This window comes from Heterocephalus glaber, unplaced genomic scaffold, assembly GCF_053883595.1.
Source record: "Heterocephalus glaber isolate CG9 unplaced genomic scaffold, H.glaber_assembly_v1.0 deba00001523, whole genome shotgun sequence".
Taxonomy (NCBI): domain Eukaryota; kingdom Metazoa; phylum Chordata; class Mammalia; order Rodentia; family Bathyergidae; genus Heterocephalus; species Heterocephalus glaber.
In genome coordinates, this window is record NW_028258327.1 from 858,646 (window position 1) to 878,860 (window position 20,215).

A 20,215-nucleotide genomic window follows, 5' to 3' on the forward strand; every position below is an offset into this window, starting at 1 on the left:
GTTTGAGGCCAGCCTGGGCTATATAGTGAGTTTAAGTCCAGCTTGAACTACACAGCAAGACCCTGTCTCAAAAAAAAAAAAAAAAAAAATCCCCAGTATCAAACAAAAGAAAGCAAAAAAGAGAGGAAGAAAGAAAGGAGAAAGAAGTTCACAACTATGTTAACTAATTGACTAAAAATGAAATACCACTCTGATCTACAACAGAAACTCGTAATTTTTAAAAAATACTTTAGAGATCAGCAATAAACATGATAATAGGAGACAGAAGTTAAGACAAAATGACTAGTTAGTTTATCCTGGAAGTGTCCTAACAGATCTTCATGAGATTCATTAGTTTATCATGAGTTCTCATGAAGATACCTGTTGAAAAAGAGGGAAAATGTGGAGGACATTTTTGCCCTATGGAATATTAAAATCTACCTACTACTAAGCCATCATGCAATAAGATGCAAGAACAGAGACCAGTGGAGCGGAACAGAGAACTGGCAGCACACCAGGTACAGGAGTGTACTTCATACACCACAGGGCCACACCACAGCATGCAGGAGAAGACGGATGTTGAAGGAAAAGGAGCTGGAAAACTGGTCCTTAGTATGGAGAAAAATAAAACTGACTACTGCTTAATTCCACATGAGGGTGAACTCCGTTTCCAGAGGGAAACAGACTGTAGTCCACGATGTGGCAAATAAAACAAAAAAGAAGGAAAATGTCTTCCAGAAATAGGGGAGACAAAATACTTCTAAATTGACTGTTATGCTACGATTTATTTAGGGTAAATTTCTAAAACTAGAACTGCTCAATCTAATTGCATTGGCATTTTTAAGACTTTTGATATGTGTTATCATAGTACTTTCCAGAAAAATGTTACCAATTTAAAATCTGAGACCTTTGGTAGAAGCACAAATTATTTCAATAAAACATAGACCTCCTAGGCTGGCTATAATAAGAAAAGTGGAAAACAAGTGTTGACAAGTACATAGCACTTGGAAACATCACGATTGTGGATGAGAATGTAACATGGAATAGCTGCCTGGAATATTATTTGGGAGTGAAGATAAATGAAGCATTGACATATGTTATAAGGATGAACCTTGAAAACATGACCCAAACACAAGAAGCCAGTCACAAAACCCTACATAATGTGAGATGCATACCTACAGTGACAGAAAGTGGATCAGTGGTTGGTTGGGCCTGGAGAGAATGAAGATGGGATGTCATAACTGATGGGTATAGGGTTTCTTTAGTGAAGATAAAAGTCTTCTAAAATCATGTTTGCACAACTTTGAATATGAATACATAAATCATATTATATGTGAATTATATCTCAACAAAGCTGTTAAAATAAAATAATAAATTGAGTAAAACTATAAAACAAAAAACTATAAACCAAAAAACTAATGAGGTTGGGCCAGGCTGGGTGCCACACCTCTATAATCCCAGCACTCAGGAGGCTGAGGCAGGAGGATTGCTGCAAGTTTGAGGCTAACCTGCACAACATAGTGAGCTCAAATCCAGCCTGAAATACAAAGCAAGACTCTGTCTCAAAAAAAAAAAAAAATGATGAGATTATAAAGAACACCATGGATAAAATTAACACAACTGACAAACAGGATATTTGCAATGTCTAAAACTAACTGGGGACTCATAACTAGAAAACACAAACTCTTGCAAATCAACAAGAAAACCCCAACAGAAGAGCAGACAAAGATCTGAGCCATTTCCAAATAAAGAAATCCAAAAGGCCAACAAATACAGTAGAGATGCTCAAACGTGTTAGTAAGCAGAGGAACAGAGTAAAACAATGGGCTGCTCTGCAGTGATCATGAGACCACAAAGTAAGAATGGTGAGTGACAAACAGTGGGGTGGCATCAAACAGATGTGAGACCCCATGCCCTGCGGGGGCAATGCCTTAGTCAGTGTACCTGTGGTTTATGCCCCTTGTCCTCATGTGATTATTAATAATGTCCCCTTTCATTTTCTAAATTGTTCTTGGCCAAATGATATGTTATATGGCTACCTTCTGATGACTCAATGATTTCACTTGTGGTTTTATCTCCCAGTGAAATTCGCAGGCCAGAGGGAGGCAGACATAGACAGATGATTTTGGTGTTATTGGTGCAGGGACTTGGAGGTAACTTGAATGTCAGCCTGGGAGGGTGACAGGTGAGAGAGGCACACAATATGCAGGTGGGAGAAGTAACAAATCTGAAGAATGCATGGCAATAGGGGTAGAAACTGTATTGAGTCGGAGGATAGGAAAAGCAGGAGATACATAACTTTATATCATTTATATAAATCAAAAGTATGTGTATGAAAAACTATACATTTTGCAGAAAATACGTATAAACAAAAATATGCATTAAACAGATCTAGACGATGAGAAAAGGGGGAACAAAAGGAATAATTGCAACATAAAGAGCTAGGTTCAATTTGAATAGGTAGACTCTGGTAGAAAATGTCTCTAGGGATAAATGTTTAGTTGAGTCAGCCAGTGCTGTGTCTCCATTGCTACTGTTTGCTGAGAACTTTAGTGCTATACAGAAAACTCAAGGAAAAAAAATCCTGGTTCATCCAATCACAAGGATGGAATAAAAATGTTGATTAAACTCTGCTGTGTCAGATACTCAGGTAGATCCCAAGGAATAAAGATAAATGTCTTCAAGGAGACATAATCAAGTTCCTGCCTTAGATTAAAATATTTAGCAATGAAAAAGTCTCTGATGTAAATAACTAAAACCAGAAAGATGTCAGGGCTCAATGGCACTTCACCTGCCTTGCCAGTGCAAGGTCCTGAGTTTGATCCCCAGTAAAAAAAAAAAAAAAAAAAAAAAAAAAAAAAGACAAAGAAAAGTTTGGGCCAAGTAAGTTTAGTCTAGTCTAGTCTCAAATGGTACAATATTTGTTACCAAATATTTCATTATTTAGGAGAAGCTTTGTTCCCGAGCAATGTTTTTATTTATTTTTTTAGTTTTGGTTTTTTGAGACAAGGTCTCACTATATAGCTCAGGCTGGCTTTGAATTCACTACTATATCTCAGGCTGGCCCAAACAGTGCTGGGATTACAGATGTGTGCCACCATGCCTGGCTCCCGAGCAGTATTTTAAGAGGGGAAAGTTACTGAAGATATTCCTGAAGAGTTACTGAAGGTATTCCTGATTTTTTTTTTTTTAAAAAAGAGAACAGAGAACATGGTGGGGGGAGGTGGTACTGGGGGGCAGTTTGAGGTGAATTTGCACATTGATCAGAGACTAGAGTCATGGAGATTGCAGGTATCAAAACCATCTAGAGGACCAGGGGTTTAGCTCAGTGGTTCTGCCACCTGCCTTGCAAGTGCAAGGCAAGTTCGATCCAAGTTCGATCCCCGATACCAAAAAAAAAAAAACATCTAGATTTAAAAAAAAAACTCACAGGTGCAGAGGATCTTGACATCTTTGAGAAGTTTCTGTTTGTTCCAGGAGGCATTGGGAGATGAATGGTACTGATAGGGCACCTGATGGATGATCAATCTTTTCAGTCGTGTGGAAGAGCCAGGCAGAGACCAGAACACTTATTATAGTTTGAAAGCGCCTAATAAATAACGCTTCTCTGCTCTGCCCCAGTTCTGAGACAACTGAGACAAAACCCCCAAGTTTCATCGCTGATAAGACCACCATTGGAGGATCCAGCCAAGGGATGTGGCCAGGACAGCCTAGGGCTAAATGGCAGAATAAAAGGGGTGTGCTTCCTCCTTAGACAGGGTCTCCTGTGGGATGGGCAGGGACAGGCCCTAGAATACTAAGGCTAGAGATGCCAAGCAGCCCTCAGGGGCTGTATCCCAGAGAAAGAGCAGACTCTGGTGCCCAGTGAGTCCTTCCCCAGTGAGGAGTGGGGCAGGGCTAGCTGTTGCCCTCCAGAGGCCCCTCAGAGGGAAGGAAACGCAGTATCTTCCACATGGAAGACCAGTCTCCTCAGTTAGGGTAGCTTCTCAGTTCTGGAAGACTACAGCCAGGCCTTGGTTAAAAAGGAAAAGCATGCAGAAGAGCTGGAGAGAATCAACAGCACCAGAGTTCTGAGCTCCAGGAGATTCGTAAGACCCAGTTTGTCAACATTCCTATAGGCTTCACCCCCACCAGCCAGTCAGCACTTGCCCCAGACAGACAATGATTACCCAGGTGAACTCCACTCTGAGATGCAAAATAGCTTTCCATTGGGGGTCCGCTGTTTTATTTGTTCTTAAACATATTTTCAAGCCAGGAGTTGTGGTGCACACTTGTAATTGCAGCACTCAGGAGGCAGAGGCGAGAGGATCACCCCAAGTTCAAGCCCAGACTGGACTACATAATGAGTTCAAGGCCAGGCTGAACTTACCTAAATAGGGAGACCCTGTCTCACAAAAAAATTATATATATATATATTCAAAATGTATAAATCATTTAAAAAGCACGAGAGGTAGAGAGATAGACCTTTTGCAAATGGGAAGGAGATGAAGAGATGGAGGGAAGGGAGGGGATGGGAAGTGAAAAGAATTAAGATGTGTTATGTACATGGACCAACTCCTCACAATCCACGTAATCATTATATACTACATATGTGTACTAATAAAAATTTTTAAAATTTAAGCATATTTTCAAAATGAAAGCAAATCTCAGGAAATGTGTGCCTAAGCTCCCGGTTTGCTGTAGGTAGATCCAGGAAGAGAAAGGTGTTCTAAAATGCTCAGGTGTGCCTTTGGCAGAAGCCAGCTGCCTGAAGTGGTGATGCTCTGCACCCAACACCCATGGGTGTTCTTGGTAGTCATGCCACTGAGTCTCTGAGCAGGTTCTGCAGCCTGGTGAAGAGGGAGACGGGACCTGGCTGGTCAGAGGAGCTCATCAATGTAAGGCGGTGGGGCACTGCCAGGCCAGAAGTGGAACACAGCTCTGCTTTTGTGTTTGGTTCGGGAGAAAGGGAACATAAGGGGCTTGGGGCACATGGCACAGACCAGGCCTGCCAGGGAGGAAGGGCCCTGGCCAGCCATGCAGGGGTGCACTCACCACACACCAAGGGAAACCCCCTCAGTCTAAGGCCTTGAGTTACCCACAGTGACAGTTTCCAAAATAGAAAGTGTAACCACAAGACCTGCCTTTGTGCATGCACAGAGTGGAGAGGCTGTGTGCACGGGGCCTGCAGCCAGCCTGTGTGTGTTCTGCCACCCCCAACCCCCACCCCATCCCCAGACATGGAGGGAGCAGTCCCAGTGTCACCTGGGAGTGTCAGGCATGCCCAGAGTGGCTGGAGTGACCAACTCTAGAGCCTGGGGGCATATATAAGTCAGCTGGTTGAATTCAAGGCATACAAAAGATACTACAGCAGGTCCGCAGAGCATAAGACAGAGGTTGTACTCACACCTGGCCTGTGGGCATGCTGCATCTGCTTTACAGAGGGTTCTGAAAAACATTGCTAAACTCATTACCAACACTGATTTATTTATTTCATTATTATTTTTGTTTTTTTGAGACAGGGTCTCCCTATGTAGTTCAGGCTGACCTTGAACTTGATATGTAGCCCAGACAGGCCTTGAACTCATGGTGATCCTCCTGCCTTGGCCTCCCAAGTGCTGGGATTACAAGTGTGAGCTACCATGCCTGGCTAATTACCAGCATTTAAGAAGTGGGAGATTTGGCATAAATATCAGGATCCTAGGCTTTTCTTTTTTTCTTCTTTCTTTCTTTTGGTACCAGGGATCAAACTCAGAATCTTGCACTTGCGAGGCAGGTGCAGTGCCACTGAGCTAAATCCCTGGACTTCTCTTTTCTTTTTTTTTTCCCCTAGGCTTTTCTTGAAAATGAGACCTGTGGCAGGACAGGCCCACATTACAGCCCTCTCACCATCCTGCCTCTCCAGGTGCCATGGCTCCTTCCCTCCGCGGCCTTCTATGAGCGTCCACTTCTCTTAGCTGGCTGGGGTCAGAAGTCCCTGCCAACACTCTCACTTAAAGAGGGAGCTGGGCCCAACCCTGGCCACACAGCTGCCTTAGGACTTCAGACAGGTGTCCATGCATTCCTGAATAATGGTCTTGGGGTCACCTGAGGACCCAGCTGTGGAGTTGGCTTTCAGTTGCAAATCAACCAAAGGCCAATGCTGATTTAGGGAAAGGTAAGGAAAAGACTGGTAAACCCTAAACAGCCAAAGGCTAAATTTCAATTAAGTGTAAACTTCGGGGCTCCTCCTTGTATACCCCATGGCCTAAAGAGGGGTAGCGGCTCAAGAAAGACTTGTGGAATAAAGTAGGTGGTCCCTGTTTCAGCCTAGGGTAAAGCACTGCTCAAGGAGTTGTAAAGATATAAGGAAGCATTCATCCTGGAGTAAGTCCTTTTGATATTCAGTAAGATCCAACTCCGGTCACCCAACATCATATGCTACAGAAATTTATTTGCCCTCATTATCAAAAGGATTTTTTTGTTTGTTTGTTTGTTTAAATTTTATTTTATTGGTACATTTTACATATACAATATAATGACATTCATCATTGGAAATTTGCACCTTTACATAATCCATCTTGGTTCTTAATTTTTCCTCTTCCCCTCCTCTCCCTTCAACCCCTCCATCCCTCCCTATTTACAAAGACTTTGTTTCCATTTTCTCATTTTCTCATATTAATTCCATTCCCTTCTTTCCTTTTCCCTACCCCTCCCACTTCCCCTTCGCCTTTGCCCCTTTTTTTCCTATTTCACATTATCTATTATACCTTTCAGTCCTTATTTACACTTTCAGTTTCTCACACCAGAGAAACTGTTCGGTATTTACACATGTGTGTCCTATTTATTTCACTTAAGAGTATCTCCTCAATGTACGTCCATTTGGCTATAAATGTCTCTAATTTCTCATTTTTTATGGCTGAGTAGTACTCCATTTTATTAAAAAACCACATTTTCTTTATCCAGTCTCCAGTTGATGGGGATTTGGGCTGTTTCCAAGTTTTAGCTATTACTAATCGTGCTGCTATGAACATAGGTGCACATATATCACTGTGGTATGAATCTTTTAATTTTGGGGGGAAGATTCCCAGCAGTGGAATAGCAGAGTCACATGGGACTTCCAGTCCTAGTTCTTTGAGGTATCTCCATACTGATTTCCACAGTGGTTGCACCAGTCTACACTCCCACCAGCAGTGGAGCAGGGTTCCTCTTTCCCCACCGCCCTGCCAGCATTTGTTATTGGTTGATTTCATGACAGCAGCCATTCTTTTTGGAATGAGGTGGAATCTCAGCATTGTTTTCATTTGCATCTCTCAAATGACCAGTGATGTTGAACATTTCTCAGACAAAGAAGTAGAAATAGCAAATAAACATATGAAAAAATGTTCAACATCACTGTTTGTTTGTTTCTGAGACAGGACCTCACTATGTAATTCAGGCTGGCCTTGAACTCACTCTGTGCCCCAGGCTGGCCTCAAACTTGCAGTGATCTTCCTGCCTCAGCCTCCCAAGTGCTAGGATTATAGGTGTACACCACCATGCTCAGCGAAAGGATTTTATTTTTAACTAATTTTTTTTTTTTAATAAAAATAAAGGAGAGATGACAAGAAATTAGGAGGTAGACTTTTGGAGACAGGGAAAGGGATCAGTGGGAGGGGGTAGGGAAAGGAGGAGGGGTGATGGGCTTGAAAATGATCAAGATATATTAAATGCATGCACCAACTTCCTGAAACAAACTCCACTATTCTATAAAATTAACATGCACTAAAAAAAAATAAAATCTTGGGGCAGGGATTTAGCTCAGTGGTTTCGCTGCCTGCTGCGCAAGCACAAGGACCCAAGTTCGATCCCTGGTACCAAAATAAATAAATAAAATAAAATCTTTTTTTAAAAGATGTTAAATATGAATCCTCCAAATTCACATGTCAAGCCGGATGTCATTTGTCTCACATAAGTGGCTTCTTTTCCATGTAAAACGATAACACTTGCATTGGGCAGACACAGCATCTGCAGAACAGTGACCATCCAAGAGCAGCTAGGCTGCCTTTCTTTTCTTAAAAATCTGAAGATAGCTGGATGCAATGGTGCACACCTGTAATCCTAGCATTTGGGAGGCTGGGGCAGGAGGACTGCTGTGAGTTCAAGGCCAGCCTGGGCTACACAGTGTGTTCAAGATCAGCCTGAACTACACACCAAGACTCTGTCTAAAAAACAAAAACAAAACAAAGCAATCCAAAGAAAATAGGATATCTGAAGATACTGAGTATTTGTTAAACCAGATAGCAGGTGAATGGTTATCTATTGAATTACTTCCAGAAGACTTAAAATATTTCAGAATTTGAAAAAGCTACAAAATCACATGCTTTCTGATACTGGAGAGCAGACATAAACACTTTTCCACAGGACACGATCATTCTGAGCATCAGTCGACACCAGTCGGGCTCTACTTAGCGGGCCTGGGCTCCTGAGGAATGTATGTGATACCCACCCCAGTGCTGTGCTCTGAGCTGCTGTCTGCTCTGTGTCATTTTCCCGCCTCTTTTGCCTCTAAGCAACAGATGCCTGTCAGTGCATCTGCTTGTACCTTGCATCCCCCGCCGAATCCACTGAGTCCCAAGAAGGCAGTTGATCCAACTAGTTAGGACCACCATGAGAACTGAAATGAGTGAGCTTTAAGGGAAACCTAAAAGATTCTAAATACATACATGAATTTTTTTTTTCAGTACCGGAGATCGAACTCAGGACCCTGTGCTTGCAAGGCAGGTGCGGTGCCACTGAGCTAAATCCCCGGCCTGAATTATCATTTTTTAACATGTGGTTTGTTTGTTTGTTGTTTTGTCATGCTGCTCTGGGAGTCTGGGTTTCTAAATAAAAAACTTCCAGGTAAAGTGGCCCATGGTTAGCAAGCCAGCAGACAGCAGGACAGTGTACCAGAAAGAAAACTAACCAGAGTACCCTGCTTTGGTACTGACTAGTAGTATTTTTTCACTTGCTTACTCAAGGAATGTTTAATGAACATCTGCTATGCACCAGGCACTGTTGGAGCTGCTGAGGGCCTAGCAGTGAACAAGACAGACACTGCAGTCCGGGGGGCAGGAGGCAACAAATGAGCAAGACAACTGCAGAGGTGAGGGCTCTGAAGTCAGTGAAGCAGGTGAGGGGCAAGGAGCACACTGGGGTGGGGCAGCATTTCAGATGGGTGATTTCTGAACTGCTCTGAGAGGAGGGATCCTTTGGGCAAAGGCCAGGCGGGGCACATCAGGCAGTAGACCCCTGAGGCAGGAAAGGGGCTGACACAGCCACAGAACTAAAATCCAGGTGGCAGCAGGAAGAGAGGGAGCCAAGTTTGGGGAGAGTGACAGACAGGAGGTGCAGCTGAGAAGAAGTGGCACATGGGCCAAGGAGGAGCTGGATTTTATTCCAAATCTCAGCAGCAGAGGAAAGACCTGCTCTGCTAGGTTCTGCAAACGGGGCTGTGAGGTCTGCTGGATGGCATGTACAGGGGCGGGAGGGTAGACTGGGGTCATGCCAAAAACAGGAATTAAGGTCGCCTTCTAGACAGCCACATGGCTCGTGGTGGGGCTGTATGCTGGGAGGGGAGTCGAGAACAGTGGAGAAACCAAGGTTGTGGAGGAGGAGATGACCTAGAAAGGGAGTGTACACAGATAAGAGCCCAGGCCTGTGCTCAGCTGAGTGGCCAGAGGCTGTGGAGGAGGAACAGGAGGACAGTCATGCAAAGCCTAGGGAGAAAATGTGCTAGGGGAGTGCTCAGGAGATGGGGAAGATGAGGCAGGGCGTCTAGCCCCTGATCAGCAAGATGGAGGAAATGGTAATCTTGACAAGAGAAGTTTGGGTGCAGGAATGAGAACAGTTAATTTAATCATGATGGGCCCCCTTCCTCTATAAAATGAGAGATTCCCAACAGATGAGAGTTAAGATTTCTTCCACTACTTGTTATGCTACATGCTTTTAAGATGGAAAATTTTTCCCAAAAAGGGGAAAATGATAAGAGGTAAGAAAAAATACAGAAGCTATGCTATTTGGGAGTTATTAGTCACACAAATTATGTGGTCATTGGTACTCTTTTACACAAAAATTATTAAGAGCATTTATACAAATTATCAAACAAGCCAAGGAAACAATTAAAATAGAACAACTAGTAGCCAGAATTCTTTTTGGCAGACCCAAATTATACAAGGTATACTATCAAAATAGAACCAAAAGCTACAGGTGGCATGAGTCTGTGACTCCAGCTACTTGGGAGGCTGTGCAGCAAGGCAGCAAGTTCAAGGCCAACTGGGGCAACATAGGGAGACCTTGTCTCAAAAAAGGAGGGGAGATAGTGCACAGCTCAACGGATTCAATAGACTCAATCCCCAACACCACACACCAAAAAAGAAAAAAACCAAGAAACTATCCCTGCTTATCGTCCATTAAAATTCCTTAACAATTATTCCCAGAAACAATGCACACTGACAGCCGAGTGGCACCTGCCAGGCTGTTGGAGTCCTTGGCTGTTTATGTATCTCTCACCCACTCTTAAAGGACTAGTCACTCTTCCAGAGGTCAGAAAAAGAAAAAATTCAAAGATATCAGGAATTTGCATATTGAGTTCATGGGACTGTATAAGATTTCATGAAATATTTATTTCTCTGCAGCTATATCTCACCCAGTGAAAACTTACCCTAGTGTTAGGTTTAAAATTAATATCTCAGCCCTACAAAGAGGGAGAAAGGCGGCAATAGAGGGCACCTTTGGACAAACACTTCGATGAAGTATATTGCCAATGCAGGTGAACCTCCTCAGAGCTTCTCTAAGCGTGTCACCTCCCTGTCCCCAGACATATTCCCATGTCTTGAATTTCCCTCAAGGTTAAGTGCTGAAATTTTACCAAGATCCTTGTTTTGCCAAGGGCACTCTAGACATATTTTCCTATTGCCTATTGACCGTTCTTTTGAAGCAAGTGAGGCTAGAGATTGTCATACTATTTGTGGACTTTGTTAATTTGGTTGATTAACCTGGCCCCTGTGTGGAGACAGGCTCCTAGGTGACTTGATAGAAAAATTAGACCGTGTATCAGAGGGTGTAACTGTTCTGTACCACAGGTCTAGTCCTTGACACTTTCCAAAGCAGTGGTTTGCCCTTGCCTTGAGAACTCCAAGCAAGGTACCAAGGGTCTTTTGCCCGCTCCTGGTGAGGACATATGGTTACATTCCTCTAGCTGAAACCCTGAAATGAGTCAGTAAAGACCAACAGCCAGCAGACGAACAGACAGCAGGACTTCTGGTTCCAGTGCTTCCACATTTCCTTCCACTATCATACATCAACAAACCTATGACTTTCGAACCCAGGAGACAGCTTCACAAAAGGAGGGTCAAGAGGGAGGCAAGACAGGTAATAATGTGTCAGGATCCTGCCACATCCTAAGCCAATGCAAGGAAATTATCTGGAGAGGCTTGTTAAAGACAGATTTCAGGAGCCATCTGGGATTCCCTAAACCCTAATTCCTAGGGAAGGGTCCATGAGAGGTCCTACTGCATACCTAAGCTTCAGAGCCACTGTTCCAAGCAAGTGTCCTGGTCTGCCTTGGAGTCCAGACTTCTACAAGGCAGAAGATTCTAAAGAATTCTAAATCTTCTAAAGAAGATTCCAGATTCTAAAGGCAGGTGAAAATAAATTACCCTTGAAAACTCCTCTAAAGTACTCATAAGACAAAATATAAATGGCTTTATGGGGGTTTACCCCATACAGACATGTTATGTACAATGCTTACGTAGTGTGAGACAAGAGGAATATGTATACATAGATGGTGAACCTGAGTAAGTTAAATGTTAGCATTATGTGACCCAGAGTCCCAAGAATACCATATTTGAACAATTGTCTCCACTTGAAAGATAAAGAGATAGGTGTGTTGGTTATGTGGCTTGTTTCGAGAGACCAAATGAGCAGGGCTGGAACCAGAATTCAGCCTTAGCTCTGTTTACTTCTAAACCTTGTCATCTTTTCATTTTTACCACACTGCCACAGGCCATTTTCAATATGGCCCTGAAGGGTAAAGTTCAGAAATGTTCCAGAAAGTCTAGGGCCACTGCTATTCCAAACATCCATTTGAAAAGACAATATACTGTAAACTGAGTGATAAAAATTAGATTAGAGGCATGTCCTATCAACATAGTTAAGAACCAAAAAAGGCTAACAAGACTCCAGCTACTGATAAGGCACCAGTGGAGTGGGGTGTGTTAGGAGGGATATGTTCAATTTTCAATATGAAACATCACTGTAGGTGATTTAAATATCTTTCGTAATTACTTCCTACTGCAGTTACCATTATACCTTCATTTTAGCAAAAATGAAAATTTATCTTTCTGAGAGAACAGACTTGCTGATTGGAGAACAAAATCTCAGAAAAGGGCTGCCCCTCCAGCAGCTTCTGAAATGCCAGGACTTGCAGCTGAGAAGTTACAGGTGCTGGCCGGGGTGCCCAAGCAGCTGCGTGCCCCACAACAGGTGGGACATCACTATTTACTCAGCAGAGGTATTCAGGAGAAGCTCTGGTGTCAACCTTTAGCCAACATCACAATCATCATGGCGGACCTGTTGACAAATTGCTGGGCCCAGATCCAGAGTTTCTGAACCCCCTAGCTGGGGAGCACCTGTGAACTTCCACGCCTGCAAGTTCCCAGGATGCTGGTGTTGCTAGTGTCAGAACCAGAATTTGAAAGCAACAGCTCCAGCGGGAACTCTCCATCCAGGCGTGACAAATCCTTCTGATCACAAAGGTACACGTGTTCCTTGTGATTTCAAAGTTCCCCTTGAGAACTACTAGCAACAAAATTTAAAGAATAACTTAATTCCTAGAATTTCCGAGACGGCTCCCAATGGAGTTGTTTTGCTAGTCAAATCAAATAAGGCCACAAATTAGGACTTTAACCACAGCCGGCTGTGAGGTAGCAACTTCCACGCCCGGGTCTTCCTCCCGGGAAGGCGGAGGCTGCGCGGACCACGTGCTCAGAGTCGCCGCAGCCAGGTACGGGCGGCCCGGGGCCAGGCTCTCGGGACGCGGCCTCTATCCCGCCAAGGACGGGCGGCCCCACCCCCAAAACGGCCCTGCAACTGTCCCGTGGCGCCCGCCCAGCCTGATTTATTTCCAGTTTCTTGAGTTCCCTGTGTCCGATGTGGAACAATCTCGCACCCCACATCTATGCTCCGGAGGAAAAGCGAATCCCACCAAGTTCCTTTCCCGGGGCCAGAGGACCCGGGGCGCGGAGGGAGAGGGCGCTAGGGCGGGGCGGGGACCCCTCCAGACGGACAGGCCCGAGGCGGGGGAGGGGACGGCCATCTTGCCCGGGGCTCTCCCGCAGGTCGGCGGGCTGGCGGGGGGGGGGGGCGGGAAGGGGCGCGGCCCCGAGACCCCGCGACCCCGCCCAGTGAGGGCCTCTCTGGCGCGCGGCGGCGGGCACGCTCGAAGGAGAGGCCGAGATCTCAGCTGTGGTGAGCCAGGCGCGCGGCCGGGGGCGGCGGGAAGGCCCAGGCGGGGTCGCGCGCGCACTCTGCAGAAGGGGCGGTGGCCGGGGCTGGACCACAGGTGCGGCGGGGCGGCGGCCGAAGAGGCAGTGTGGAGCCGAGGAGAGCGACCTTGGGGGACAGGGCTCGGGGCCCTGGGCGGGGATCTCCGTGGGGCTGCAGGGAGACTTCCCCTCCACTCGGTCCTCTCTGAAGGAAGAACGGAGCGCGGGCTGCGCGAACGCGCGCCTCCTGGCCGGCGCCGTCCCTCCACCACTCCCGGGCGGGTACGGTTTTTAAACAGTGTTTCTCAAAGGTTTGACGGTTGCGGTTGCAGCTCTGGGGCAACGGTTGCTACACAAAGTGAAACTTGCTGGTGTGCGGCCAGCGGGCTGCCCGGCGGACCTCAGCCCTCGCCCCGCCCCCCGCGGCTGGGCGGTGACTCACCCGGCGCCGCCCGGCCGCTTCTTAAACCCGTGCGCTGAGCGCCTCGCTCTGACTGCAGGTCGTCGGAGCCCTTTCAGTCGCTGGAGCAGAGCCGAATTTCCGGGAGATCGGAGCAGAACCCCCCCCCCCCGCCCCAGGAACCGAAAATGCCGAAGCCAGTAAGTTGACCGCGGTCCGGGCCGGGTCACCTGCGCGAGGGTGGGGCTGTTCTCGGTCCTAAAGGGACCTTTTGTAAGTGGGTAAGACAGAAATCGGACGCTGACCCTTTGTGGGACGTTAAGACCACACTGTGGTGATGTTCTCGCTCTAGCCCTGTTCTCTGCGAGCCCCCTCCCCCGAAGTTGTGTTTCATAAAGACCAGAGGGTTCTATCTGTGTTAAAATTGCCTGCGAATGCAACTCCAAGGTTTCTTAACAAAGGTCAAATCTCGGGAAGAGTCAGGTAGCTTCCGACGACCTACACCCTCTCTGTCTCATCAAGTGTTCAAAGCCACATGCAACCCATACGTTCCTGGGGCAATGAGAAGGGCATTTGGAGAGAAGATCGGCTCTGCAGCGGCAGTCTCCTTTCGGACCCCTTCCGGGCTCGTGAGGCGCTGCGCTGTTAACCAGGGAATTTGCTGGTTACACCACGATTCCTATCTCTGAAAGGGTTAGCCGCGGACTTGAATTGCAGATGAGGCAGCCCGGGGAGTTTGATAAGGCGTCTCCTAGGGCTCTGGTCCTGCTTTGCCCATGAATGTCAGCTGAATGAGGTGCTACGTCCCAGCACCTCTGTCCTTGAGTCTGTCTTGAGATTCCTGGCCAGGCCTAGGGGTTATGGGAGCAAGGTGGGTTCCTAGTGAGTGGGCATTTCTTAGAGTATTTAAGAAATGCCTGCTTTAACTCTGATGAGCTGTTGACTAGACACTAGCCAGAGAGTTTTATATTTTTTGAGTTTTAAATCACGATGGAGAAAATAGGATTCTTCAAAGTACGGCTTCTAGTTTTTCAGACATGTTGGTTCCGTAATCATGGGGGGGTTTTTACTATTAAATTTTGTTCTCTGAAAGGATTTCTTCATTAGACGTGTTGCTCCACTGTTAAAGCACTTACTGTTACTGTGGTAAGGATTTAGATCCCGGTATAATTTTAGGCCTAATTTACAACATTAAGACAACTAGTTCCTGAGACAGGGTCTGGGGTGTAGCTCAGTGGCAGATTGCTTGCCTAGCCAAAGTAGTTCATGATTCAGAATTTTTTTTCCCTGCCCCAAACTCTTCATTTCCAACTTAAAAGTGACACATGACTTCCAAGTTCTACAACGCCTGTGACGTAAAAGCCTAAATCTTACAACTCCTTACTGGGGACACGGAGGGGCTGGTCAAAAGATTAGTTCCTGGTGTGGTTTTCCTGATTTCACTAAAGGAGGCAGCACTCAGCTGTTAAGATAGCTCTCAGAAAAAAGGCGCTAACCTGTTTCCATTCACTATTTTTCCTTCTGTCTTCTTCATGAGTTGTAATTTCTTTTATTTTAAAAATTGTAAAATATACATATAATTGATCATCTTGCTCATTGTAAGTGTCCAGTTCAGCGGGATTAAAAATATTCATGTTGTTATGCAAGCATCACCTCCATCCAGCTCTTGAACTACATCCTCCCAAACCTGACCCTCAGCACTGGATAAAACTAACTAGCTAACTCCCCATTTCCCAGCCCCAGGCAACCACCACTGTACTCTTTCTCTGTGAATTTGTCTACTCTCGGAACTCGAATTGGTGGAATCATACAGTTTCTGATTGTCTTTCTGTGACTGTCTTATTTCCTGTATCATAAGTAATGTCTTCAAAGTTCATCCATGTGGCAGGCACTATGTGTCAGATTACCCTTCCTTTTTAAGTCTTATTTCTTATGGGAAGTATGTTTGAATCTTTTTTTGTTTTAAAGGTCTTTTATGATGGGTAAGAATTTAAGTTGTTTCTGACAAAGACAAGTTGTTAAATTGCTCAGGAAGGACAGCAGCCCATTACGGTGTGTATCAGCCTCAATAACAAAAGGAAGTTTTTGAGAGACTACTTTTGATTTGTTTTATGAGAGACAGACAAGGCCTTGCTTTGTAGTTCAGGCTGTCCTTGAACACAAAATGTAGCCCAGGCTAGCTTCAAACTCAGGGCGATCTTCCTACCTCAGCCTTCTGAGTGCTAGGATTACAGGTGTGGGCCATCATGCCCAGCACAAAGTGTTGTTGATTCTAATTATTTTGGCCTAAGCTAAGAATTTCACTAGGTGGTAACAGGATTAAAGGCCAATCACACTTGGAAATGGGTACATCTGAATCCCTGAGGTTTCAGATTTCCACCTAATGATTGTTTTGTCTAAATGGAGTCAGATGGCTTTATTCATAAATAGTAAAAATGAAATAATACTCATTTGCTGTGTTTTCTGTTAATACTGCTTCTTAGAGCACTTTTTAAAAAGACAGGGTGTCTGTTCATTTGTTGTGCAGGGTGCTTTGGGGCTTTTTCAGTGCCTTCACAGGAGGGCAGACTGGCATTCCAGAGGGTACTTAGACCTGTGTCAGGCGAGTCTCCAGGAGTGGGTGCCATGTGGCCTCTTCTGAGGACGGGGGGATTGGCACTGGAGCTAATTAAGGATGCAGTACTTGTGCTACCCTTTCAGGCTGGGTGGCCTGTGGCACTTCTTCCTCCTTCCTGACTTTTTCCCTCTTGCTTTCCTCCTGGGATAAAAAGGAGGTGTGGGAACTTGGGGAGGAAACCCTGAGCCTAGGTATGAAGAGGTGGTGGCCAGCCAAGACCTTGTACAGCTGTCACCAGGGCTCTCTGTTGGTGTCTAAAGTGCTACCACAGAAGTTTCTAATGTAAAAGGTTTGCCTTGGGCCAAAACTTTAAGACAAGTTCCAAGATAACCTTATCGCTTTGAGAATACTTGCTTTTCCACTAAATATTTTTATCAGGGACAGAATTTGCTGAATATACTGATATGTTTTAACCTCTCCTGCCCCCACCCTTCATTGAGAACACTTGGGACTATTTACACTCCCTCCATCTTGGCAGGCCCATGGTGAATTAGGTAACTACAATTTTGGCATGTGGTGGTGAGAAATGCTGGCTAGGGTTACTAGTCTGCCATCACCATGCTGCAAGGCATGATGAATATTTATAGTTCACCCATTAGTTCAGCAGACATTTACTGAGTTACTGAGCCTCCCAAGTGGCAGACACAGAAGTAGGCCCTGTCATCACGGATTTACAGTCTGGCTTGGGGACAGATAGTAATCACAGTGAATGCAGAACTGCAGGTCTAGCAGTTGTGCCTGAAGAGGGGTCCATGGTGTGCATGTTGGGGGTGGGTTTGACACTAAGGGGTCAGGAGGGCGGCCTGGGGAGGTGAGGGCTGCTGTGCCACATAGGGGATGAAGGGGCACAAAGTGGGAAGGGGGCAGGGAGCTGGCAAGCAGAGCAGCAAGTCCAGGTGCACAGCCCAGCAGTGGGGGTAGCGGGGAGTGGGATGGGCCCGGGATCCATGAGAAGGCTTGTTCGGCTAGGGGCTAAGGCAGCAGTCAGAGGTCAGGCCATGACTAGTCAGCCTTGCTCAGGCATTTTTGATCTTATTTCAGGCTTTTGACCTTCTAGAAGATGGTGATGTGGTCAGATTGGCCTTTTGGAAAGCTGACTGCAGCCTATAGTGTGAGACTACAGGAAGAGAAGCATCAGCAGTACATCCTGAGTAGCCTGTAGGAGAGGGTTACAGTTTGGACCAGGGGTGATAAGAGCACAGAAGTGGACGCACTTGGGGGCTCTTGAGGAGGTAGATTGGCAGGCCCTGGTGGCTTGATGTGCTGGCTGAGGGCAGTGTCAGGCAGGATTACAGAACAGAATGGATGGTGGGGCCATTGCTGAGATAAGGAATCTTGGAGAAGGACCAGATGCAGGAGAAGTTTGAGAGTCTGGTTTTGTACGTGTTGTTAGTAAACTTGAGTCTGTGACAGGTGAAAGTTCCTGCCTTCCTCAAGTCTTAGCTTCAGTGCTGTAGCATTCATTTATTGGTATTTGGATTATGACTGAGAGTGGGGAAAAGTAGATTGGAAGACGGGTCTCCACCTCCAGAAGGACAAGGCCAACCTAGATGGAAAGAGTTACCTGTTCCATGCGAGCTTCTGTCCACAAGGCATCCAGCAGCAGAACTTAATGTGGCGGTGACCAGTTGTGTCTCAAAGTTTGGCTGTTTATTTTGGGTTTTTTAGTGCTGGAGATTGAACCCAAGGCCTCACACATGCTAGGCAAGTGCTCTACCACTGAACTACATCCTCAGCCCTTCTTTAAAATTTTATTTTGAGACGGAGATTTGCTAAGTTGCCTAGGTTGACCTTGAACTTGGGAATCCTGCCTCAACCTCCCCAGCAGGTAGCATTACAGGTGTGCGCCACCATGCCTGTCTATTTTGTTTTTAAAGAGAAGGAATCTAGACATTCCCTATAAAGCCAATCCTCATACTTTTCTCTTGCTCCTTCCACACTGGCCTCACTTGTTACTGCCCTAAATGATAGTGTTGTGGTTTCTAATAAAAAGATGAATAATTTTATTAATACTTACATTTTGGGAAAGGAAACCAGTATCACTCAATGAGTTACGATTCTTTTTCTTTCCCCCTCTCCTTTTTTTTTTTTTTTTTTTTTTTTGGGTAATGCTGAGGTTGGAACCTAGGACCTTGAACTTGCAAGCTCTCTACCACTGAGGTATATACACACACCCCCAGCCCAATTCTTTTTCTTAATGTTATTTCTTACTTAGACTTACATTTTTATGTATCTTTCGTAGTTTGGAGATTAGTAAGATGGTTTAGTATGCCTGATTTCTTTTAGTACTTGGATATTTCATCTCTGTAAGCAGAAGCAATAAAATTCACAGTTGGGTTTCAAAATTAGGAATGCTTAAGTTAGCCCTTATGTATTATTTCATTTCAGTATTAACTGCATTGAGACTCCTCAGCTTCTCTATTAGTTTTTAATTTAAGTGCTAAATGTCTGTTACCACTAATTAAATAGGAAATGTTTATTTGAAGAGACCAAAAAGTTGCATTATTTTCCTTCTTAATGTATTCACCAGCCATACCTGTTAAGGAACTTGATGCTTGTGTAAATAGTTTGGAACCAGACAAAGGCCAGGGATTTAGCTCAGTGGCACCATGCCTGCCTCACAAGCGCGAGGTCCTGAGTTCCATCCCCGGTATATTAAAAAAAAAAAAAAAAAATTGGAACCAGAAAAAATACTGTGCTGTAATATAATTCAAATTTTTGAGTAAAATCCTTAACATACATATTTAACATTCATTGTTTTTTCCAAATAAAAGTAAGAACCATAAGAAAAATAATTTCCTTCTTGTACTTGGGCAAGCTATTTAGCATTTTTATACCTCAACTTTGTCATCTGTAAAATGGGAATTTAAAACGGTTTATTTTGTTGGGTTTTTTTGTTTTATATGAGTCTTACTATATTGCCCAGCTGGTCTCAATCTCCTGGCCTCAAGTAGTTCTGCCTCAGCCTTCTGAGTAGCTGGACTACAGGGATGTGCCACCACACCCAGCTAAAAAAAAGTTGAAGTGAGAAGGATGTTACATAAAATAAACTTAAGATAATGCTTGTGTCTGAGATTGAAACAGTTGACCTTCACTTGCTGTGAGTAGTCTCTCTTTCCTGGACATGTCTTAACTGGTTTTTCAGTGTAGCCTGTTAGCTAGAACTTGGAGTTCCTATAAACCAGGTAAAGTTTGTCAAACAGCAACATTTAATGTTACTAGAAGGGGATGCTCTGATTTCTCTTCCTCCATCCTGTGTGTCCTCATTGTTAGAATCCCTTAATGGCTCACATGGGCTCCTTCCTTGTGTGTGGAAGCCCTGGGCTATGCCATTGTGTGCCTCATGCTGGGACAGTGGCCCCTGCCATGAGTTATTCTGGGGCTATACAGGATGCCTTTCTAGCAGCAGAAGTTGGTTCCAGTTTCTGTTCTTCTCTTTGCCACCTATAAATAAATGATAATGCTGTTTCAAAGGAAATGGAAAACTTTTCTAACATATCCTTTTTAATCCTAATATATTTGAGAAATCAAATCCTAAAGACAAAATAAAAAACATCTGACTGACCAACTTTTATTGATAAGAATAGAGGAATGGATTATCACCCAAGGGTCAAGCTACATTACAGGTACTGTATATCAGGTTTTGCCAATCTTTTTGTTAAGTTTGAAGTCACTTTCTAAAACCTATTTTTTGCTTCAGAAATGATCGTTTCAGCATTGCTGTGTTAAAATGACAGTGGCCATATCAGATAG

The 20,215-nt window shown here is 44.8% G+C and overlaps 1 protein-coding gene across 2 annotated transcripts in view; it reads left to right on the plus strand.

The window, feature by feature from the left end:
- The first annotated feature begins 13,328 nt into the window (after nt 1-13,328).
- Nucleotides 13,329-20,215, plus strand: part of Ezr (ezrin) — a 47,151-nt gene continuing 40,264 nt past the window's right edge. The window contains exons 1-2 of one of the 2 annotated variants that reach the window (XM_087187904.1): nt 13,329-13,428; nt 13,946-14,045. In XM_087187904.1, coding sequence (XP_087044030.1) covers nt 14,034-14,045 — 12 coding nt within the window. In that variant the 5' untranslated portion in view covers nt 13,329-13,428; nt 13,946-14,033. Of the gene's footprint in view, nt 13,429-13,494; nt 13,728-13,945; nt 14,046-20,215 lie in introns of those variants that run through there. The other variant, XM_087187905.1, reaches the window with a different exon arrangement.